General features: G+C 39.4%; 1 protein-coding gene and 2 long non-coding RNA genes across 3 annotated transcripts; all 3 read right to left on the bottom strand.

The window, feature by feature from the left end:
* Nucleotides 1-4,516: 4,516 nt before the first annotated feature.
* On the bottom strand, nucleotides 4,517-7,132 carry LOC133727873 (uncharacterized). The gene is made up of 3 exons (XR_009855405.1): nucleotides 6,404-7,132; nucleotides 5,654-5,732; nucleotides 4,517-4,691 (listed from the first exon to the last, which is right to left on the bottom strand). It is a non-coding gene; the product is annotated as an uncharacterized LOC133727873 (long non-coding RNA).
* Nucleotides 7,133-11,502: 4,370 nt separating this feature from the next.
* LOC133728080 (uncharacterized) lies at nucleotides 11,503-13,757 on the bottom strand. The gene is made up of 3 exons (XR_009855606.1): nucleotides 13,390-13,757; nucleotides 12,640-12,718; nucleotides 11,503-11,677 (listed from the first exon to the last, which is right to left on the bottom strand). It is a non-coding gene; the product is annotated as an uncharacterized LOC133728080 (long non-coding RNA).
* Nucleotides 13,758-21,980: 8,223 nt separating this feature from the next.
* LOC133732205 (4-hydroxybenzoate polyprenyltransferase, mitochondrial-like) lies at nucleotides 21,981-24,555 on the bottom strand. The gene is made up of 6 exons (XM_062159697.1): nucleotides 23,783-24,555; nucleotides 23,330-23,465; nucleotides 22,886-23,007; nucleotides 22,703-22,772; nucleotides 22,450-22,599; nucleotides 21,981-22,186 (listed from the first exon to the last, which is right to left on the bottom strand). The coding sequence occupies exons 1-6, from the start codon at nucleotides 24,151-24,153 to the stop codon at nucleotides 21,998-22,000; spliced, it is 1,038 nt and encodes a 345-aa protein (XP_062015681.1). The 5' UTR covers nucleotides 24,154-24,555; the 3' UTR covers nucleotides 21,981-21,997.
* Between the last annotated feature and the right edge of the window lie 239 nt (nucleotides 24,556-24,794).

Genomic DNA, 24,794 nt, shown 5'->3' with positions numbered 1-24,794 from the left:
AGTTAGTAAGAGTATGTTAATTGCATTGACTGAGTCACTGGTCAAGTCACTTGCTAGGTCACTGGTCACGTCCAATGTTGATCACAAGTTAGTAGCTAAGTTACTGTCAATCACATATCACTGGCTAGATCACATTGCATATCACTGACCATGCCATTATTATACACGTCACTAACCAAGTCACATTACATGTCACTAACATATTTTGAAATTTTCTGATCACTGATATATCCAAGTCATTGGCCAGGTAAAACTGTTAACCTCAAGTCACTGGCCATGCATGTCATAGTAATGAACATGTTACTGACCATGTCAATGATTATGTAACTATCAAAGTCAATGATAATCTTCTCATTTTCACAAGAAGAAGCCTCGTAAGTATACAACACGTTAAAATGTTACTTTATTGTTATACTGTTCAAATTCACTAACTTGAAGTTTTATGTGGCCAACAAACTGGTTAGTGACTTGCATCTTAAGCAATAAACAAATTTCTAAAATTTCTTCTATACTCACTACTCTTCTTCATAACCTTTTTCTTCTTGACTGGAACTTCTACTTCTTCTTCATAATTATCTTCTTCTTCACTTTCTTCCCTCTGTTTTCTTCTACTCCGGCCCATGTGTCCTGTTTGTATAACCTATACAAAATTGTGAAAATGAGAAGATCATCAGTGACTTTGATAGTTACATGATCAATGACATGTTCATGACTGTGACACGGCCAGTGAAATAGCCAGTGACTTGAGATTAACAGTGAGTTGGCACTAACTAGGGACCTAGCCAGTGATTTGGTCAGTGACATGTGCATAACAGTGACATGGTCAATGACATGCAATGTGACCTGACCAATGACATGGATATAACAGTGACTTGACAAGTGGCATGTGATTGACAGTTACTTGGTCAATGACTTTGACAGTTATATGTTCAGTGTCATATTTATGACTGTGACATGGCCAATGACATAGCCAGTTACTTGGTCAATGACTTTGACAGTTATATGTTCAGTGTCATATTTATGACTGTGACATGGCCAATGACATAGCCAGTTACTTGAGATTAACGGTACCCCCCAGCTGCAAATCTAACCGCAACCTCTCCATCGTCAGTAACAATAGTAGCCGACGTGCCACCAAGGGTCAGTACCCGAACCTCTCGATCTGGGCAGCAGTTCCAAGCGTGCCACCAGCCCTCACCAGCAAAGACAACCAGAGGAACAAGGAGCAATTTTGTTCCTATCACCCCACCCTTTTAGCAATAAAGAAACCTTCCACCGCCGCCGTCATCCACAAGGTAGACAGAGATAGCAGAAAATCCAAACCCTCCACCCAAAATTGCCAGAACGCTGCCAAGGAACCCTATCATTGCTCTCAACCTCTCGAGATAATTTATAGCGAGTCTAATAGATTTTTGACGCCGTACGATACTAATAGATTTTTGACTTTCAAATTATGTTGTAATAATTCGGTTGTCTGATTAATACTTTATGTTTGGACCCCCTAAAAGTTAAATTTTAGTTCCGCCCCTTCATACGACCTTTAAACTTGGTATTTGGATCTCTCTCTTTTTCTAAGTAATAGTTTACTTTGTCAACTCATGTCAAAGTTACCAATAAAGACACGAAAGAGGGAAACATAAGTCTCTTCTTACCTCTATAAACAGTAGTAGTCTTCAACTTGGAGAAAACTTTCTCCTCCAACATAAACTCTAAAATATACATCTGTAAAGGGATTTGACATTAAATTTTTGAAAATCAATAGAAAATTTTATCACCTGCTTCTTTGGACTGGAGCGGGAGTGAAACCTTTGGCAGTCAAGAAATTGGTCACCTCATTGAAATCCTCCTCGAAGGATTTTACTTTATTGAGATCCTCTTCAAAGGGTACCTTGTCGAGATCTTCCTCGATGAATTCCAATCTGACCTCAATGGAATTTGCCTTATCAAGATCTTCCTCGATGGGTTCTATTATTACTCAACAAGATATCTTTTCCTAAACGAGATATCACCTCTTTGACAAGATATACCATTCTCGATGAGATACGTACCTTCTTATTGAGTTTTTAAAACTAATCCCAAAATTTTCACCCCACAGTTCTGTTACTCGACTTCAATGCCCACAAATCAATTCTTAACATGAAAACCATACACGACTCCATGTTGACACACTTCTCTGCAATCAAAAGAAAAAATTGCTCACGGTATTGAAATTGAAAAACTTGGGAAATCGCCATGCCTTGTATTTGCGAGAGAGAGATATATAAAAGTAGCATAGAGGAACGACTACCACCTGAAGTTTATTTATTTATTTTTATTTTGTTTTCAGCTCTCGTATCAAATGTAAAATAGGATTGCAAAATTTTAAAAAATTAAGAGGCAACTACCGATTTTGAAGGTATGAATAGAGCCTCTTAAAAATTAAAGGCTTTTATTGATTTCATAAGACGATGAGCATTTTGGAAAAATTAGGGAGACATATTGGTTATTTGTAAAAGTAAGTTGAATGCTTATTAAGTGAGGAGGTCTAAATACCAATTTGGAAAATATGAATATGACCTCCCTTTTTTAAAGGGTCCTTGACCAAAAGCCCCAAAATGAGCCAAAGTTATCCCACTTACCCCAGCAACAGATTTTTATTCCCACTAACCTATAATTTGAATTGAAATAACAATTTTATCCTTAGTCTAATTAATGAATTACAACCACATGCCCTTCTCTCCTCTCTCTCTCTCTTTCTCACGCAGACTCTCTCTCTCTCCAGTCACGACGCAGACTCTCTCTCTCTCTCTCTCTCTCTCTCTCTCTCTCTCTCTCTCTCTCTCTCTCTCCTCGGTGCAATCGCCGGCGCCGGACTCTCTCTCCTCGTCACCGCCTGTGTTTTTTCTCGCTGTGATTTTCTCTCCGTGTAGATTGCCGGCGTTGCTCTCTCTCCTCGTCTCCGCCTCGGTTTTGCTAGCTGTGATTTACTTTCAGTGCAGATCGCCGACGCCAGATTCCTAGCCATGTGCTTCCTCCCTCGGCTTCGTCGTCTTCTTCGTCGTCGTGGGTGGCTCCGCTAAAACCCCCAGAACTCGGACTCCGGTGCAGATCACCGGAGAAGACGACTCGCTTCTTCAGTCGACTCCACACGGCGCCGTTTCCACCAGCACCGCCACCAACGACGACGCCTATTTCTTCTGCTCGCCTCTCCAACCCCCCAGATCCAGACCCAAAGGTTAGGGTTTCATCTCCCTCCCTCTCCAATTTTACGCCTCCCTCCTTTTACTCTGTTCTAGCTTTCTAGGGTTTCTTTAATTCGTTTGTTGAATTTGAATATTGCGACTCAAATCGAACTCTAATTGTGCTCCTTTCTGTAAATTTGAATCCATTACGTACATGTTTGTGTTCTGATTTTACGTAATTAGACCTACATTACAATTTACAGAGCGTAAATGGGAGTTTCTTTGATTTGTATTGCAGAGGGTGTGAAAGTGAATGGGGATACCCAGAAACCTTCATGTAGGGATAGTATGAATAAAGAGAACACTAACTTGAACAAGATTGAAGAAAAGAAATTCAGCCTCCACCCGCAGCAAATGAAGAGGAAAAAGAAGGGAGGATACAATTTGCGTAAAAGCCTTGCTTGGGATCGAGCTTTCTTTGAGGAAGAAGGTTAAATTTTTGTTTTTGAATTTGGCAACCTTTTGTTTTGCGTTTCCTTGTTGTGTGTTAAGAGACTTGAGGCCTGTTCAAATGGGCTTTTTGAAGAGAAATGTGTGTTAAATAGTAAGATTCCATTATTCCTGTGTTGGCATTTGAGGCTAGAGGAACGATAGTGTTTTTGAAGCAGTTGAGCATTATTTTAGGGAGTTCAATGTCAACCTATTCAAATGGTTATTTCAGTAACTGCATCCATGTTCTTCCTTTCTTATTTTGTATTGGTTTTTTCTTTCAACCCTTCTAATATTTTCTGCCTACATGTACGAGTTGTTAATAGTATATTGGTATAAGAGTTAGAAGAATTAGTTATTAGAATTTTGGATTACATTGATTATGGGTTGTGCATCTTGGTGTAGTTGGAAGATATGAAGATGGATGAGGCGTCTGAAGAGGTGGCAGTGGAAATAGCTGCACAAGGGGTCCTTGGGAAGAGAGTTGATGAGATGGAGGTCGGTTTCATGATGGCAGAAGGCCCAGAAGGAAAGAAAAAAGAAAAAAAAAGTTTTATGGTGGGCAATAGACGTGTATTGCCCCCCAATAGACGTCGACGTCTGATAAAAGTCTATTGGAGGGCAATACATGTCTATTGGGAGGCAATAGACGTTTAAATTGATGTAATCTCTGATTTTTTTTCTTTAATCAAAGTTTTATTTGTGTAATTTTAGGAAGATTAGTTCTCATTTCGGTAACCGAAACGTCTATTGGGGTGTCACACCCCGAATTTTGAATAACCAATTCAAATCCGAAACATGAATAAACAATTAATACAAATAACGTTCTGAATTTTTTTCTCACAAACAAACACACCACTCGCCACTCAACACAAAAACTCGAAACCCTCGAGTTAATTATTACAATTCACTCTTACAAAGTAAAATTGCAAAGCTCTAAATGAGCATAACAAACCTCACAATATAATGCTGTAATTCACATAACACTACTCTAAGCAGCCCGATCACCGTCCTGGTTCTCCTGACCTGTAGGATTTCCCGCTACACAATTTGAATAGTGTACCGGGAGTTGCAACAACACAAAACCCGGTAAGCTTTTTACAGCCAGTATGAGTAAACAAGAAAGAACTGTTGATTTTAAATTACAATTCTTATAACTCAACAATACAACCAACAATCTCAACATCCACGACGCAAACGTCAAACCCATTCAATATCACCACTTTGGTCTTATCACACAACACTATCACCATTTTTGGTCCTATCTCACAACACTATCACCACTTTGGTCCCATCCCATAACACGTTAGAGCTCTAACTGCCTCGTTACCTCTGACACCTTGGCCTAGGGTCAAGCAACGGCAAAAATACTTCGGTTAACACTATAACCGTCGCGCTTTGGACATCCCCGTCCTCAGCACCATATACTTCGGTTAATAATAAACCGTCGCGCTTTGGACATCCCCGTCCTCAGCACACAACTTCGGTTAATAATAAACCGTCGCGCTTTGGACATCCCCGTCCTCAGTACACAAACACTCCGGTTATCCTTAACCGTCGAACTTCGGACACTTCATCCTCAGAACCCTACATTCTCTAACTCTATACATCCTCCAATGTAAATCATGAATATTAACAAGAACTCATCAATCATGTTCATCACATATAAATATGGTAAGTCACATGTCAATTCATAATAATTTAATCATCCCAATTCCACACTCTTCAATGTCACACCATTCACATATAATCACGTAAATATATATATACGTAATTATCCGCTCAGGGATAATCACTAATACCAACTATAGTTCACATGCAATAAAACCGAGAAATTCATTTGTATAGTAAAAATCATTTTACTTACCCATGGACCGTAGTTGATCAAGTCCATATGATTTTAAAACAAATATTTATTTCATAAATATTTTCACGCAATTACGACAAAATAAGGTAATTAAATTTATTCGGTTCGTAATATGAACCACGTGAGGTTTACTCACCTCTAAATTCCCGCTGCGTCTTCTTAACAGCTCAAAATACACTTTCACGAATCGTCCGCCAAATCAAACCGTCGATCACCTAATCAGACATGACCTTAACTTAGCCAATAACTCAAAAACATAATCAAACGACAATCCAACGGTCGGATCGAAATTAAATGATGATCCAACGGTCGGATCCTCACAGATCGCCTTTAGGATCATCCTCCAAAAATCATCACGAAGATCCAACGGTCAGATCTTCCTGAATCGTCCTTACTAACATCTCCGCTAATTTATACGAAAATTCAACGGACGGATTCTCACGAATCGCCTCCTAGTCACTGTTTAGCAATTATACGAAGATCCAACGGTCGGATCTTCGCCCATGACCACACAAAGCCACTGGGACAGTCATAAGATCAACATATCAAAACTACAAGTCCATCGGACGGTCCGATCTTCACATATCACAAATCGAACGATCGAAATCGATCGAAATCGTAAAATTCATAACTTAATCATATGATATCCAAAAATTGTGTATAATATATCAAAATGATCGTATTGAAATATAGAATCTGAAATGTACAGAAACCATATTTTTGATCCCCGGAGGTGGCCGGAAAGGGCCGCCGGAGTTAGTGGCAGAGCCGCCGCCGACCACCACCAATGGTGTCGGGGCCGGGCTGCTCTTCTTCCTCTCATCATGCTTGACAACTTTCATAACTAGCACGAAGTCTGAAAATGACCGGAAGGAATAGAAATTACCTCAAACCAGTCGGTTGGCCGGAAAAACCCAGAAACCGGCGAGCTCCTAGTTCGACGTAAAAACTGCAACTTCAGGCCTCGATACCTTCTGGAAAGTTGTTCAGATCCTCACTCTGAGTTCACCAGTTCAAGAAACACTCAAAACAACGTCCTGTAGCGCGAGATATATTGCTCGAAGCTTCGGTTTTCGATTTGATCGGGTCTGGCTTCCAGCCGCCACCACGAGTAGCGCCGCCGTGCAAGGCCACTTCTGGGAGCTTCAGGACGTTGAGGCGAGCTTGTGGATGGAGTTTGGTGAGGAGTGGTGACTGGTAGCTTGAGATATCAAGCTTGAAATCAAAACGGGGGTAAACCGGCCTTGTGCTCCACCGCCGTGTACGGCCCACGAGACGGCGAAAGGCTGTTACCGGCAGCTGTGAAAGGAGGAGGCGAAGGCGTGGGACGTGGTCTGGGGTCGATCGATGGCCTGTGGAGCGAGAAAAATCTTGGAGAAATTTGCTCTGTTCTTTGGGTTGTTTTCGGACGTGAGAACGGGAGAGAGTGGAATTTCTTTTCCTCTTTTTTTTTTTTCTCTTCTGTGCTTGCTTACCACCTTCCAACAATCGCATACAATACTACAAAAGAACTAAAGCAGAAGCACTGTGCTGCCTACCGCCTTCCACCAATTCTCATTCAATATACAAAAGAAGTAAAGCAGAAGCACTGCTTCACTGTTGCTCAACACGCCTCACAGATTTCTTTTCTTTTTTTTTAAAAAAGAAATCATCACTACTCTAGTGCCAAAACCAGAAAATTCAATAATTAAGGTAATGGAAAATGAGGTTATTACAATCTACCCCCCTTAAACGAATTTCGTCCCGAAATTCAAGCACCCAATTCCACAAAGAGCTGTGGATACTTCACTCTCATGTTAGACTCTAACTATAGAATCTCCATCTTTTCCAAATCTGTAGTAATCTACAAAGCCTCAGCCCTTTGTATAAAAATACATTCCTATGGCCACTAAATCCTTTCATCACAAACGTAAACTCACAACACAACTGCTCAACATCACTCCACATCAATTACACAAAATCATCACATGGATCATCACATAGATCATCACTTAGATCTTCACAGAGATTATCTCATAGATCCTCACATAGATCTTCACCCTGTACTGGCATACAAGCACAGTAAAAACTCCCACAAAGCGTTTCGCTACTCAATTAGCATCACTCAAAACAAATCATCCCCAAAAGCACGCCAATAAAATATGTCACCCAGTGACGATGACTTGGGCTTGCTCAATCCTTGGCTAAGCATTAGGGCTGGCCAATTGGGCCGAAGAACCGAACCATCTACATTTCGAACCGGCCCAAACCAATTTGGGTTTAACATTTGGGCCTACTATTCGGGCCGAACAATTGGGCTCACTATTTAGGCCTACAAATCGGGCCTAACATTTGGGCTTACTATTTGGCCCACAACTTTTTAGCTCGGCTACGGTATGAAATTGTACATACCGTAGGTATACCGTATATACGTATGCATACCATACAGACTGTATATACGTATGCATACTGTACAACCGTATATACGTATGCATACCGTACAGACCGTATATACGTATGTATATCAAGCATATACGAAATCCAAAAATATTTGTAAGAGGTAAGGTTCGAACTCCCGACCTCGAACACGAAGGTTTTGCTCCCAACCACTGAAGCAAGAGCTGCCTTCATTAATATATGCTCACGTGTTATATTTATTATGTCATAAGCGACATAAATAAAATAACAGGGAAGGCAAGGTTCGAAACCTCAACCTGCCGCACGAAACCTTTTTCCCCCAACCACTGGAGCACAAGCTGTGCTTAATATAATGTGTACAAATGTTATACTTATTATGTCATAAGCGAACATAATAAAAATAAACGAGAGGCAAGGTTCGAACCTCTGACCTCTTGTACAAGAGCCTTGCTCTTCAACCACTAGAGCACCAGCTGCTCTCGTTACTATCCATGCAACTTCTTTTATTTATTCTATCATAAGCGATAGAATAACAACAAACTGTCGGTACACTCCACGTGCCACGACACGTCTCTTCCGTGATTTACGGAAAGCAAATCACTTTCGGCTAAAGCTGTCTGCCACAGCGTCTCGAGGTTCGGCCTGTCCCCTTACACGCTCTCCACGCGCCAACAACTTTTCCGGGTTTTCGGATGACTTTAATTCAACGCGTAGATTGAATCTCAGAGATCGTCCATCCAACGGTGGAGATCTGCTCACCTCGTTCTATAAATAGGTGCATCCTGGAGAAAAACTGTTCACACCAAAGAAAAGAATTTTTCCCCAGCCATTCTCTCTCAAACTCTGCAGTCTTCCTCTCGAAACTCAAATCCTTTCTTCATCAATTTCAATCCTTCTCTTCTGATCTTCTCTCCCATTTGAAGATTCGATTTCATCTTTCCTCTGAGAATCTCAGATCTCCAATCACCAGTTCAACAACTCCAATCCTTCTAACAAAATCTCCCTCAAACACTAAACCATGTATTCCTCGATATTCACATCCTCTCACCTCATGACCCAAGAGCCACGAACTCTGCAACTAATGGAGCTCCAAACCCCGCAACAAATGGAACCACAACAACAGCAACCAACAGAGGAGGGAGGAAACACCCAAGCAGCTGGAAGTAGTGCCAACATGGATTTCTGGCGAAGTCGTACCAGATGGATTCCTACTCCAGAACAAATAAGAATCCTCAAGGATCTTTACTACGTCAAGGGATTTAAGTGCCCATCTACAGAGCATATTCACGAGATCTGCCTCCAGCTGAACCAGTATGGACATGTTGAGGGTAAGAACATTTACTTTTGGTTCCAGAACGTCAGGGCTCGAGAGAAGCAGATGAATAGGTGTAATCAGGCTGCTCCAGTGCCCATGGGAACTAGTTCTCTTGGTACTGGTGGATCCATCGATCTCAATTTTGGGTCCACTGGTTCTACTGGTGCTGGTGGATCCATCGACATCAATTTTGGGCCAGCTGGTGGATCCATCGACATCAATTTTGGGTCCACTAGTTCTACTGATGATGGTAGATCCATTGATCTCAACTTTGGTTCCACCTATTCTACTGGTAATGAAGGATTTCTTGATTTAAATTTTGTTTCAAATTCTTCCTCACACTTCAACACTAATACCAGTACAACTCTTTTGGCACAACAGGAGGACAAACATCCCTGCAACAACGAGGAGGAGATCACCAGGAGGTTGAAACTCTTCCTCTGTTCCCCGTGCACGGCGAGGACGTCTTTGGTAACCCGAAGACTACTTCCGAGGAAGGTAGCGCATTTGGTTACTATTCTGGTGGCTCAGGCGGTTACCACAGTGGCTCTAACGTTTCTCTTGAGCTCAGCCTCAATCCATCCGGAGCTGCTGACTAGGCTTAGCATAGCATAGTGCTCGTTTTCCCTTTTGTAATATAAAATCAATAAGATTGCATGCATGTCGTTTCTTCTTTTTGTTAAACCATCAACAACACCAAGGATCAACCTTGGTCACCCAATACTATTTTCAAAACCATTGACAACTCTGCTGCACACATCAATCATAATGATTTATCACAAACAATCAATTAAGTTGCACAGAGGTCTAGCTAGCATCCTCTGAGTCAAACCAAACACAAACAATTTCGTCGCTAGAATTCAGGGATTAATAAAGCTAAACACTTCCCATTCAGAAACACCTATAGAGCACCAAACTTAACACCTCTTATGCTCGTGATCCTTAGAACTAGAACACTAACATATCCTTCACTGGGCAGGAAAGTACATGTCTCAAAAGAATGCTACAAATTCGCTCCAAGTCATTATCGATAATTCATATCCTTAGTACCAAATCTAATCATGGTCATGTTTCACCTTAAAGAAGGAACATAGCCACATTCTTCTTCTTTCTCAATACAGTACCATCATGGAAAAATACTAGCTCTAATGAATCTCTACTCAAGTAAACTCTCACCTTGAACCTTCAACTCCTTAAGTTCAGTTTCATCCAATAAAGCGACATTAATATAGGTATCTAACCTGGTATCACCTCGATAACAAACTCCACCACCCTCCTTATAGATAACCTAAGTATCTCCAAATTACCTCACTACACTCAAAAATTTATATCAATCTCTTCCCAAACCACAGAGTCAAGAATCCTGTTCAATGGCTAACACCCTAACCAAGGTGAGTTCTATCAAATGGTTACATCACACAACTACCACTAAAGCACTACAAGCACTGCCATAAAAACTGTTATAAAATAAACACTACTGGCACCACCACAAGGCTGCCATATGCACAAGTCTGCTATAGACATCAGGGAAAAACCCATACTTTTACTCATAACTTTTCCTTCTAAAAGTTCATCACGTAGTGTATATAAAATCACCACACAACCTTCTTAGTCTACACTAAGAATTCAATCTCACACAAGGTCAGCATAATTGCCTCAGAGTCACTTTAATCACGTATCACATGTCAATTACCAAAACTCCACTAAGACGTCTCTTTATAAAACAAGATATCTAATCCTTGATACGTACACCCCATCTAAACATCTGTACGTCCAACTTAAGAAGACAAAATTTATAACAATTCATACTCGTATCCACACTAGGTACGTGCATAGGTCAACATCATGCCTTCAACCAAACACTTCAACATCCAAAAGGACCTCACTTCCATAAAACAAATCTCACCGACTCATCATAGTTAAATCTAGAGGTCTCTATTCCTCGAAGATTACAACCTGCGGAAACTAAACTTATTCTAATACGAACTTAGAAGACAACTCTACCGTCCTACAGACATACACGCTGTCTAGACCCCATACTAAGACATACCCAATGATTATACCAGTACCGAAGAGTATATGATGGGGATCCGCTGCAGACGGGCCATCACTCGGGGAGTACTGATTATCACCAAATATGTACCTTACGCTCTGATACCAAACTGTCACGCCCCGAATTTTGAATAACCAATTCAAATCCGAAACATGAATAAACAATTAATACAAATAACGTTCTGAATTTTTTTCTCACAAACAAACACACCACTCGCCACTCAACACAAAAACTCGAAACCCTCGAGTTAATTATTACAATTCACTCTTACAAAGTAAAATTGCAAAGCTCTAAATGAGCATAACAAACCTCACAATATAATGCTGTAATTCACATAACACTACTCTAAGCAGCCCGATCACCGTCCTGGTTCTCCTGACCTGTAGGATTTCCCGCTACACAATTTGAATAGTGTACCGGGAGTTGCAACAACACAAAACCCGGTAAGCTTTTTACAGCCAGTATGAGTAAACAAGAAAGAACTGTTGATTTTAAATTACAATTCTTATAACTCAACAATACAACCAACAATCTCAACATCCACGACGCAAACGTCAAACCCATTCAATATCACCACTTTGGTCTTATCACACAACACTATCACCATTTTTGGTCCTATCTCACAACACTATCACCACTTTGGTCCCATCCCATAACACGTTAGAGCTCTAACTGCCTCGTTACCTCTGACACCTTGGCCTAGGGTCAAGCAACGGCAAAAATACTTCGGTTAACACTATAACCGTCGCGCTTTGGACATCCCCGTCCTCAGCACCATATACTTCGGTTAATAATAAACCGTCGCGCTTTGGACATCCCCGTCCTCAGCACACAACTTCGGTTAATAATAAACCGTCGCGCTTTGGACATCCCCGTCCTCAGTACACAAACACTCCGGTTATCCTTAACCGTCGAACTTCGGACACTTCATCCTCAGAACCCTACATTCTCTAACTCTATACATCCTCCAATGTAAATCATGAATATTAACAAGAACTCATCAATCATGTTCATCACATATAAATATGGTAAGTCACATGTCAATTCATAATAATTTAATCATCCCAATTCCACACTCTTCAATGTCACACCATTCACATATAATCACGTAAATATATATATACGTAATTATCCGCTCAGGGATAATCACTAATACCAACTATAGTTCACATGCAATAAAACCGAGAAATTCATTTGTATAGTAAAAATCATTTTACTTACCCATGGACCGTAGTTGATCAAGTCCATATGATTTTAAAACAAATATTTATTTCATAAATATTTTCACGCAATTACGACAAAATAAGGTAATTAAATTTATTCGGTTCGTAATATGAACCACGTGAGGTTTACTCACCTCTAAATTCCCGCTGCGTCTTCTTAACAGCTCAAAATACACTTTCACGAATCGTCCGCCAAATCAAACCGTCGATCACCTAATCAGACATGACCTTAACTTAGCCAATAACTCAAAAACATAATCAAACGACAATCCAACGGTCGGATCGAAATTAAATGATGATCCAACGGTCGGATCCTCACAGATCGCCTTTAGGATCATCCTCCAAAAATCATCACGAAGATCCAACGGTCAGATCTTCCTGAATCGTCCTTACTAACATCTCCGCTAATTTATACGAAAATTCAACGGACGGATTCTCACGAATCGCCTCCTAGTCACTGTTTAGCAATTATACGAAGATCCAACGGTCGGATCTTCGCCCATGACCACACAAAGCCACTGGGACAGTCATAAGATCAACATATCAAAACTACAAGTCCATCGGACGGTCCGATCTTCACATATCACAAATCGAACGATCGAAATCGATCGAAATCGTAAAATTCATAACTTAATCATATGATATCCAAAAATTGTGTATAATATATCAAAATGATCGTATTGAAATATAGAATCTGAAATGTACAGAAACCATATTTTTGATCCCCGGAGGTGGCCGGAAAGGGCCGCCGGAGTTAGTGGCAGAGCCGCCGCCGACCACCACCAATGGTGTCGGGGCCGGGCTGCTCTTCTTCCTCTCATCATGCTTGACAACTTTCATAACTAGCACGAAGTCTGAAAATGACCGGAAGGAATAGAAATTACCTCAAACCAGTCGGTTGGCCGGAAAAACCCAGAAACCGGCGAGCTCCTAGTTCGACGTAAAAACTGCAACTTCAGGCCTCGATACCTTCTGGAAAGTTGTTCAGATCCTCACTCTGAGTTCACCAGTTCAAGAAACACTCAAAACAACGTCCTGTAGCGCGAGATATATTGCTCGAAGCTTCGGTTTTCGATTTGATCGGGTCTGGCTTCCAGCCGCCACCACGAGTAGCGCCGCCGTGCAAGGCCACTTCTGGGAGCTTCAGGACGTTGAGGCGAGCTTGTGGATGGAGTTTGGTGAGGAGTGGTGACTGGTAGCTTGAGATATCAAGCTTGAAATCAAAACGGGGGTAAACCGGCCTTGTGCTCCACCGCCGTGTACGGCCCACGAACGGCGAAAGGCTGTTACCGGCAGCTGTGAAAGGAGGAGGCGAAGGCGTGGGACGTGGTCTGGGGTCGATCGATGGCCTGTGGAGCGAGAAAAATCTTGGAGAAATTTGCTCTGTTCTTTGGGTTGTTTTCGGACGTGAGAACGGGAGAGAGTGGAATTTCTTTTCCTCTTTTTTTTTTTTCTCTTCTGTGCTTGCTTACCACCTTCCAACAATCGCATACAATACTACAAAAGAACTAAAGCAGAAGCACTGTGCTGCCTACCGCCTTCCACCAATTCTCATTCAATATACAAAAGAAGTAAAGCAGAAGCACTGCTTCACTGTTGCTCAACACGCCTCACAGATTTCTTTTCTTTTTTTTTTAAAAAGAAATCATCACTACTCTAGTGCCAAAACCAGAAAATTCAATAATTAAGGTAATGGAAAATGAGGTTATTACATGGGGGGCAATATACGTCTATTGGGGGGCAATAGACGTTTTGAATTGATGTAATCTCCTCGTTTTTTTTCTTTAATAAAAGTTTTATTTGTGTAATTTTAAGAAGATTGATTCCCATTTCTGTAATCGAGACGTCTATTGGGGGGCAATAGACCTTATTGCTCTTATATTGGGGGGCAATAGGCGTATATTGGGGGGCAGTAGACATCTATTAGGGGGCAATACACTGCTGGGGCAATAGACGTCTATTGTGGGGCAATAGACGTCTATTGCTCCTCTATTAGGGGGCAATAGAGGTTTTAAAAAAAATCCGGTGGGCGGCAGCCGGTGACCGGATTCCGGCGGCCGGTGACCGGATTCCGGCAAAAGTTGGCCGGAATCCGGCGACCGGTGACCGGATTCCGGCGAAGTCTCCTATGGTTTCTCTCTCTTCCATTTTCTCTTTGTCTCTCTCTCTCTCTAAGTAATAAAGGGGTGAGGGGTAAAATGGTATTAAAAAAAAATTAAAAACAAAAAAAAAATCTTAATAGGGTATTAGGGAAGACTCCCTTAGAGTGTATTGGGTAAGAGGGAATTAAAAAAACTTAATGGGGTTAGTGGGAAAAAAATCCCTAGAAATGGGGTAAATGGACAAAATCCCTTTTTTAAAACACTCAGATTTTCAAAAAAGCCAGACCACTTCTTTCGGGCTAAAATACCCATCCGTAGGTCTTAGTCGAACCACATTTGAGAGCAATCTTTTAATTAGATCCATATTACTACATTTACCGTAGAAAAACTAAGGGAAAAAAAAAAGAAAAAGGAAAGAGGGATAGAAAATTTCGACTGTTGAAAAAACTGCTGCCGTATTGCTCATATATTTCCCCTAATAAGATTTCTAGCGAGGGAAGGGCGGTGGGCCCCCGGTTGTAGTGGTCCCCTTCGGGGTTGTGTGGGTGCTTAGGCACCCCTTTCAGATCATTGCAGAGGAGCTAATATCGCCTAATCCTTGTTAGTTTAAAAAAAAAAAAAAAAAAAAAAACAGGGTCACAATTGGTTGGGTTGCTCTAATAGTCATTGCCGACATTGCGGGTTCAATTTTTTGCTTTGGGCTTATTTTCGCAGAACTGGATGCAGTAAGCTACATATATAACTTGTACACGTCGATTCCTTGTGCCTCAATCTCTCTAGCTCTGTTTGTTTGGTCATCGATCTGTGCAGCTGGCATGCCATGTCCGACTGTTTCTCAGAAGATAATAAGAAAATGCCTGCATGGTCGACCAGAATTAATTGTTGATCCGTTAAGTATGATTATTTCTTCTGTAATTTGATCATATACATCTTCTGATCCACATACCTATCCCTGATTTCTGTTCATCTTCTTCGATGGTTTTCAAAGTCAATAACATTTATTTACAGAAGCCACTTCAGATCAAAGATCAAACTCCTAATATAAAAACATACAAGAAAGAAACCTTCGTGAAGTAAAACCATAATCAGCCAAAAGTTTCTTTTCCTTTTCCAGGAATGTGTGATTTGGGAGAAGCAATCCTAGAAGCAATCACATACCATTCAAACCCACTTATTCTCTGAACACCAAACCACAAAACTCTTTGGTACGAAAAGTTGGTTCAATTCCATCATAAACTCTTCATAGAAAACGAAACTAATTGGAAATAGTGTTGCTTTGACATTAGGGTTAATTACTTGTTTCCATACCCCAATTCTCAACATCAAGTTCTTGTAAACTACACAACATGAACTTGCTGTCATCATTCATGTTTTGTTTTGAATGTTTACTTATCAAGTTGATCCATCCATGGTAAGGTTCTCCCTAATCCCAACACAACATCTCTTAAATTTCTCAAACTCAAAAATGTACGCAAGCAACTCACTCCCTCAACTCTATATATAGAGACATATGTGACCTAGGTATAAGCCATAAGTTCTAAGACATCATTCATACAAGATAAAGCAGCAAACCATTTATCATGTCTTCTGGTTCTGCTTCTTCTCAACCCAGTGTCCGTGAAGCTATTTGGCGCAAGGAACTCGGATCAAATTCAAATCCACCAGTTAGTCAGCCTGTGGCTACTCAGCCAACTGCTCAAGCTTGTCTAGCAAAAAACAAAGGGAGATAAGCAAATCAAATGACGTAATGTGCACCAGTTTTTAAGCTAGCTTTTTGTGCTTCTGTTTCATATGTTGATAATACACAGCAACTGAAGGGCTCATTTGACACAAGTTTTCTTTGTGGTATTCTTTTCCTTCACATTTACCATTTTTATCATCAATCTCCATTTGGTACAAAGAAACTACCAAAAGAGGAAAGTAGTTACCAAATGGGCCCTAAGTATAATAATAAGATTGTTTTTATTCATTGTAGAAATTAATGTTCTCTATTTAATTTTTGCTTTCAGTTGTACTATGCAATAAGAAATACATGTAATATATTATTTGATCTTGTTCATATACGATGTTGCTGTACTTGAGGATTTAGATTGTTTCTTAATTGATTGTCTAGTAGACGATTCAAAGTTGTTGCTGTTCTTTAATTTTCTAACTAACAAAATGTTGGTCGCTGCACAGGGACATCTCCCTAAACCGTGAACCAGAACAGTTATTTCTTCCTCGCTAATTACTTGCTGACTTTTTTTTTTTTTTAATCAAATCACAATGATTTCTCATTTAACTCAAACCAGAGTGACACATTACATATCTTTTTATTGTCATGAACACAAGCAAATAAGAAAAGTGACATATAAAAGGCAACACTCATTAAAACATCAAATGTTCACTTATTAAAATTAGCCTATGAACTATGAAATAACATAATAAATAGGTTAAGTTAAAAAGAAAATAAAACTTCAATTTTCTCCTTGCCCTTCAAACTAGGGCTATGAGGCTTTGTAAGATAAGCTAGGGAAATTTCCTGTGCTTCAGCTACCTTCTTTGACTTGGTGGGGTTTTTGTTCTTGGAACCAAGTGGCGGTGTGCCCCTTTTCTTCTTTGGTTCAACTTTCTCCTCATGTACAGCTTCCTTAGTCACCAAAAGGCTTCATGGAGCCTTGATCATGCCAAGAGACTTAGCAGAGAACTTTGTAGTGAATCCGGCAGCCTCAGCTTCTTTGTAGGCACATCTGCATATTTGTTCAGCAGTTCTGGCAACAATACCTTCAGCTTCTTTGGAGAGGAGGCTAATCATAACAACTTCATTAACCAGATCAGGTTCCTATATAGGTACATGCTTCTCAATTGGGCACATTACAGGCCGACTTAAAAGATCGCCAACCAAAGAAATACAGTAGCAACAAGAACAACCAATAGTCTAGTACAAGAAAATAGAAAAGTTATTTGTACAAATTTAATGTATTTTGGGTTTGTTTTGGACATGAATAGGATCTCTGCCATTACTTTTGACAATGATGAATTTTGATACATAACCTTTCTTGCAACTGCATATATAGATTAATGAGAGATGAAAGTGGTGATATGAATTTCAATTTTATTTCTTATTGTCAAACAATAAATTTTCTATAATATACTTAGTGACAATAAAATTCATGTTACAATACCAATTTAATAAAGAACGTGTCAATCATTACAGAATGGCCTATTATTGCATGACTATCACAATTTCAATAAAAAGATATGCATTCTCAATAATGGAAAAGTAATGTTTGGGAATTAATTTCTACAAGCAATGAAAACATAAGAACTCAATTTCCATGTAAACTTTACTCACAAATTGAGAAAGAAGGATGAGGTTTAGAGCACGAAAGGTAAGATAATGATTTCGTCAAAGTAACTGAGGCACAATTTTTTTCTTTTTTCAACTTGGATCCAAATTGAGCACAAAAGGAAATTAATGATATATATATATATATATATATATATATATATATATATATATTGCTATATTATTGTGACACAAGTGTGTGTGTGTGTCTATATATATATATATATATATATATATATATTGCTATATTATTGTGACACAAGCTTGATGAATTATTGAATTAAGATGGAGGTGCTCGATTGGTGTCTTCAATTACGAGCTATGATCCTGATTCTTCGCTTTTATTTTTGCTTGATGTGTTGTTTCAGTATTTCATTTTCCTAGACAAACCCATCACAAATTACGGAAATTGAGTGATGGAGTTGTGAGTTTATGAGAAAGTTTGGTAGAGTGGGCTGATGAAGGAGTATGGTGGTGGTGGATGCAGAGCTGCCATTAAATGGATGGAGGTGTATATTTAGTTATCACCAGCGGTAATATAGGAAGTTATGGAGATAAACGAACAAAAAAGAAAAGAAAAAAACAAAGAGATGTGTATTAAATAGTAGTTCAAGATGTGCGATTAAAATTTTCATTTTGCATATATATTTAACTCATTAAACATACCAGAATTTCATTTTCATGAACCAAACAAAGACCTTATTGAAGACTCTCCCCATTAGTTGAGTTGATATAAACTCCAAGGGTTCGTGGGAGACTGGGAGCAAAATAATGGGAAACTTGAGCTTTTTTTTTTTTTTTTTTAAATAAACAGAATATTTCATTAGTCCATAGGCAAATTGAATGATACATAGAATAACATCATATAGTTGTGTCCTACATTAATGGGCAAGTAATTTAGACATAACTATTACCATTCACTAGAATATTGACGCACATTTATTCAGTAAGGAAAATCATGACCAGTCTTCTTATACAAGATTAAAATTAAATATGTATACCTTCATCAATGCACTAATTGTGGCACTTGGAAATTCACTTAACTAATTGTAAGAAACACTTATATGAATGTTAGGCAGCTATCCTAAGCATGAGGCCCAAGCCCACTAACCACTTGCCCTTGAGAAATGAAGACTTTTGAAAAATGAACAGCACCCAACCACTGACTGAAAAAATTGGTGTAGAACGAATGTCCTCAAATATTTCCCCGAAACAGCTTTAACAGAAGACTATGAAACTAATACCCTCAGAAATCTGCAAGGAAACGACGCGGGATTTCTATCTTGGTCTCAAGAGTTGCCCGAATGAAATAAAGTACCTAATGAGAAAACAATGAATTGGGAACGAAATCTACAGGCCAAAGATATAATACCAAGCAAGCTACGTGTACCAGAAGGTGGCAATGAAGACGGGACTCAGACCCGTCAAACCTTTGGTTTAAACGCGGTTTAGAATTTGTCTGAGTGAAGTTATGCAAGTTCCTCTGAATCGCATAGCAATTCCTGCAGGAACTACTATAGATTTTCCCCAGTCTTCTGTGAATTTGTTTCTGGGGTCTGTGAATGGTCAAGTAGATAGAACTTGCTGCACTCTCTTTGGTCGGTCGCTCTTCACCATTTCTTCTGTACGTCATTTGAGATCTCATTAGTTAGTATGTCCCAATCAATTTCCTAGTCTTCGGTGACTGTAGCATCCGCTGAAAGAAGTTTTTCAAAATTGAAGTTATTGAAGTCTTATCTTCGGACTACCATGACTCAAGATAGACTGAATGGATTAGCGATTTTAACCATTGAAAGAAATATGTTGGCAAATGTTGACTACGAAAAGATAATTGATGATTTTGCTTCAAGAAATGCAAGAATACATCATTTTAGATGATTTGTAAACTTTTTTATACGGGTTTTTGGTTTTATGTCGACCCTGTTGTGTAATGTTTCTTTATGTAATAGAGTATGACATTTGAAAGAATCATTACATGTCTATTATTCTAGGCTAGTTGGGCACAAAAAAAAAATTTCGCCCTGGGCATCAAAAAACTCAGGACCGGCCCTGGATGGATTCGTGTGCAGTGCAGCTGTGGGTATTTTCTGGTCATCTTTATCAACCGACTGGTTTTGAAGTCAATTAATTAATAACGTTAGTTAATTACAGAAGGAAATTCAAATAACTAATCTTCTCAAGGAAAACAATGAGAAATAAGAAGGAAAGCGGGCACCACTAAGAGAAGCAATTCTTCAAGAAATCATGTAATTCTGTATAACAGCCGGCAGAGAAGGAAATTTCAATTTCTAAGTATGCTGCGATGCAGCAATGTTTGTAAAGAAAAGAAGAACAAGAAGCTATAATCTGCTTAAAATAATACAAGTCCTAGCTTTGTACAATAGTTGTATGTCTATCCAAGGTCAGAAAGAAGGTTGGTTCAGTTCCATAATAAACCCTTCATAGAAAATGAAACTAACTGGAAATAGTGTTGCTTTGACATTAGGGTTACTTGTTTCCATACCCCAATTTTCAGCAACAAGTTCTTTTAAACTACACAACATGAACTTGCTGTCATAGTTCATGGTAATGTTTGAGTTAACAGACGATTACCGAAATTTTCTTGGTAAATTTCTTTTTTTTTGTTTTGAATGTTTACTTATCAAGTTTAATCTATCCATGGTAAAGTTCTCCCTAATCCCAACACAACATCCCTTTAATTTCCCAAACCAAAATTGTACACCAAGCAACTCACTTCCTCAACTATATATAGACATATGTGACCTGTGTATAAGCCATAAGTTCTAAGATATCATTCATACAAGATAAAGCAGCAAGCCATTTATCATGTCTTCTGGTTCTACTTCTTCTCAACCCACTGGCCGTGCCATTTTTGGGCGCAGGGAACCCGAATCAAATTCAAATCCATCTACTTCTTCTCAACCCACTGGCCGTGCCATTTTTGGGCGCAGGGAACCCGAATCAAATTCAAATCCACCAGCTAGTAAGTCCGTGGCTACTCAGCAAACTGCTAAAGATTGTTTAGTTAACAACAAAGGGAAATAAGCAAATCAAATGACGTATTGTGCACAAGCTAGCTTTTTGTGCTTCTGTTTCATATGTTGATAATAGTCATAATACATATATAGTAACTAAAGGGCTCATTTGATACCATTTTTCTTCCGGTATTCTTTTCCTTCGTATTTACCATTCATCAATCTCCATTTGGCCTCCAACCTTCGGAAGAAACTACCAAAAGAAGAAGGTATGTCGTTAACAAATGAGCCCCAAGTATAATAAGAAATAATACGATTGTTTTTATTCATTGTGGAAATTAATGTTTCTCTATTCAATTTTTGCTTTCAGTTGTACTATGCAATAAGAAATAATACATGTAATATATTATTTGATCTTGTTCATAAATGATATTGCTGTAGTTGAGGATTTAGATTGTTTCTTAATTAATTGTTCAGTAGACGTACGATTCACAGTTGCTTCTGTTCTTTAATTTTCTTACTAACAACATTTTGGTCGCTGCAATATTGCATCTCCATAAACCATGAATTAGAACAATTAAATCTTCCCCTCTAATTACAGGCTCACTACTACAAAATTGGCCAAAGGACACCCTCCATTAAGGGTGCTCATTGTTCACAAAAGCCACTAAAATCTTCATTAGCCACTATGCAACCACCCATAACTTGAGAGTGCCCTTTGTTCCAGTTTCCTTTAGAGCAACATAGGGCACCAATACGGTGGGAAAACTTTTATCAAACTGACATGGTTGTCACATCGCCCCCTCACATTACTTTTATCAAGTGCCACGTCATCTTTAACACCATTTATGTCTTCACTTAGCAACTCTTTTTTTTTTTTTTAGAACAGAAGATATCCATTAATCAATCAAGTTTACATTGGGGGCGACATGAACCTAAACCCCAAGAAACCGCGGTCACAGAGACCATTAGGCCAAAGGGCCCAAACTCTAACCACCAAACTCCCAATTCCATGGTTGACAGTTTGGGCGTGGGAGCAGAAAGAAAAAGAAAAAGAAAAATTAGGCTGAGGTTCCAATAGCAGTAATTAAAAAATATACCTATAAATTATATATAAAAAGAAAGAAAGGATGGGAAAACCAATTTCGGCATTATATCCACTGAGGGCAAGACTACTGATGCACAGGATTCCAAACCCAGTAATCCACTCCTTTGTTGAATCACCAAACCTCAAAGCGGTAGATTTGGCACCAACCTTCAGATCATCTTCTTTATCCTGAAGCATGGAAAGAAACATCTTTTATTACTGTATTGAAAAGGTTATGTTACTCCGACATATTCCATATCTAAGTACAAAAAAGAATTTATTTATTTTCATAGGTATCTCCATATTCTGGAAACTCAACTAGAGGCTAAAGACGTATTGTTTTTCTTTTTTTATTTGGACACTCAGATAGTAACATGTTCTTTAGAAGATAAACTATCAAGAAGAGGGGGAAGAAAACAATAGTGCATATATTCAGTACATATTTGTGGTACCTGATGCGCATATATCGCATCATACACAAGTGTCCAAAATACTCCAGAAATGTACAATGGAAGTACTATAGCTGGATCAATGCTTCCTTTAATTGCAGCCCATCCTAACAAAGCTCCCCAGTTAAAGGTCAAACCTAGGTATGCTTGAGGCTGCAGAAAGTATCATACCATTTGTTAATCACTTGGTTAATTATCATGAAAGTGCTTCCAAGGCTTACTTCAGGTTAATTAAAAAAAAAAAATGTTTACTTACCCAGAATGTCAACCTTTTCATGAGAGGATAGGAGAAAACTAGCAACAAAGACGAAGCCCCCAAAACACGGCTGTTAATATCAATACAATATCCCACTCTTCATATGTTCGGAGTTATTGGTGACTTATCCAGATTTAAAGACTAAAAGTGAGGAATTCCAAGACCCAAAAGTGAGGCACTAACCTATAATTATTCAGTTGGAGGAGAATTCCAAGACCCAAAAGCAATTGAAATCCAAGAAAACACAACCCTTTAAAAGGTGTCAAAAGACCACTCGCAACTGGCCGCAACTTTGTACGTTCCACCTGAATTAAAGCCCTTTGATCAGAGAAGGTTACAAACAAGTTCGTGTCTAGAGAAACAAAAGGATTTGAACTTTTGAACCCTGCAATTTTTTTCCTCTTCAATTTCCATATCAGTCATTTGATTTAGCAATCCCCATGCATTAAGCATTTCAAATTGAAAAAACAGCTTAGCAACTAACAATTGATCCCAATGCCACTTAAAACTCTAATATATTCATATGCACACGAGCATGTACAGAAAATCGATAATATACTTCGGCACCAGTCACCAACTCAAGAAGGTAGTCAAACTCAAAAGAAGTGCATGGCCAATGAGTATTACCATGGTGTCAATATCCCGATCAAGGAGATCATTTACGGTACATCCAGCGCCCCTTAAAAGCAAAGCCCCACATCCAAATAGTGTCAGCATCTTAATATCAGGAAGGTGTCCTGGGGTTGCTGCCAATGTTATTGACCTGCAAAAGCCAACATGCATGTATCCAGACCATTAGTTTTAACCAAAACCGCCTTACTTCTTCGTTCAACTAAGCCAAATTGCTATCACCTGAACCAAACAATGCACTAATTACAAAACAAGAACAAAAAAAAAAAAAAAAGCGCCTTACTTCTTAGTTCAACCAAAGCCAAATTGCTATCACTTCAAGTCTTCAACAAAGTAATGCAGTAAAAATTTAAATACTTACTTTTTAGTTCGAGCAACCCAAATTGCTATCACTCCAACCAAACAATGCAGTAAAATTAAGGGAGTGATAAAAATTGAAGCACTACTTACCACATGCAAGGCCAAGCAAGCAACCAGGTGCCAATGGGCTTGTCGAGGCGAGCGAGCTTAGCATAAGGGCGGGCCTGCCTGGGCAAATAAGCGTCGATCCAAGAAGCTTGGGCTTTCGGGTCATCGCTGACCCGGTCGTCGTCCTTGTTCGATGAAGTGGATATGTGCGCTACGAGCCTGAGATCAGAATCAAGATGATAACCGGGAATCCAACGGTGCCTGAGATTAAAAGGGATGAAAGGCGTTTCTTTAGGGCTGGGTTTGGTGGTTGGGTGATAGGTAGAGACTGCAGCAGAGAGATGGGAGCGAGAGAGTGAAGGAGGCTTCAGAAGCCTACGCGATGCCCGAGACAAGAGCCGAAACGACGTCATTTTGAGGAATGGTTCGGATGCAACCCTCAGCCAAGTTGAGAGACTGGCTTCCAAACTAGGCTATGATTTAGCATGGCAATGGAGGAATGGGAAGTCAGAATTGGAGTGACAGGTGGGTTAGCTGATGGGTATTCTAAATATCATGCTCACCCTCGTATATAATGGATTTGAACTGAATAGAAAAGTAGCCATTTTTTTATGAGTCGCTCAATTTCTCCGTACTTGGATTTGAGTTGGGATTTGGAATTTGGGGGTTGACTGGTTCAGAGGGTGAGTGGGTTTCTTCGTGGTAAGCAAGACAATGGAGAAGGTGAGCGAAGGAGAAAGGAGAAGAAGGGGCGTGGGCCAATTGCAGGGTTTTCTGGGGGTTTTGCAGGGGAAGAGAAAAATCACCAGTCTTTTGCAAAAGGAATAGGCTTTGGTTTTTTTTATTATTATTATTATTATTAATTTTTTTTTTTTTTTTTTTGCTAACTCTCGTTATGTCGACGATGTGGTGTTAGCTCAGTGGTTAGAGCACTCACTATCTATGTACGAAGTCATGAGTTCAAGTCACCATGGAGTTAGGAGTGAAATCCTTTGATCTTCTTAAAAAAATAATAATAAAAAAAAAAAAAAAGTTAGCTTTCGTTAATTGAGAT

Source organism: Rosa rugosa, chromosome 2, assembly GCF_958449725.1.
Source record: "Rosa rugosa chromosome 2, drRosRugo1.1, whole genome shotgun sequence".
NCBI classification, from domain to species: Eukaryota; Viridiplantae; Streptophyta; class Magnoliopsida; order Rosales; family Rosaceae; genus Rosa; species Rosa rugosa.
This window is presented reverse-complemented; position numbering and strand designations above follow the sequence as displayed.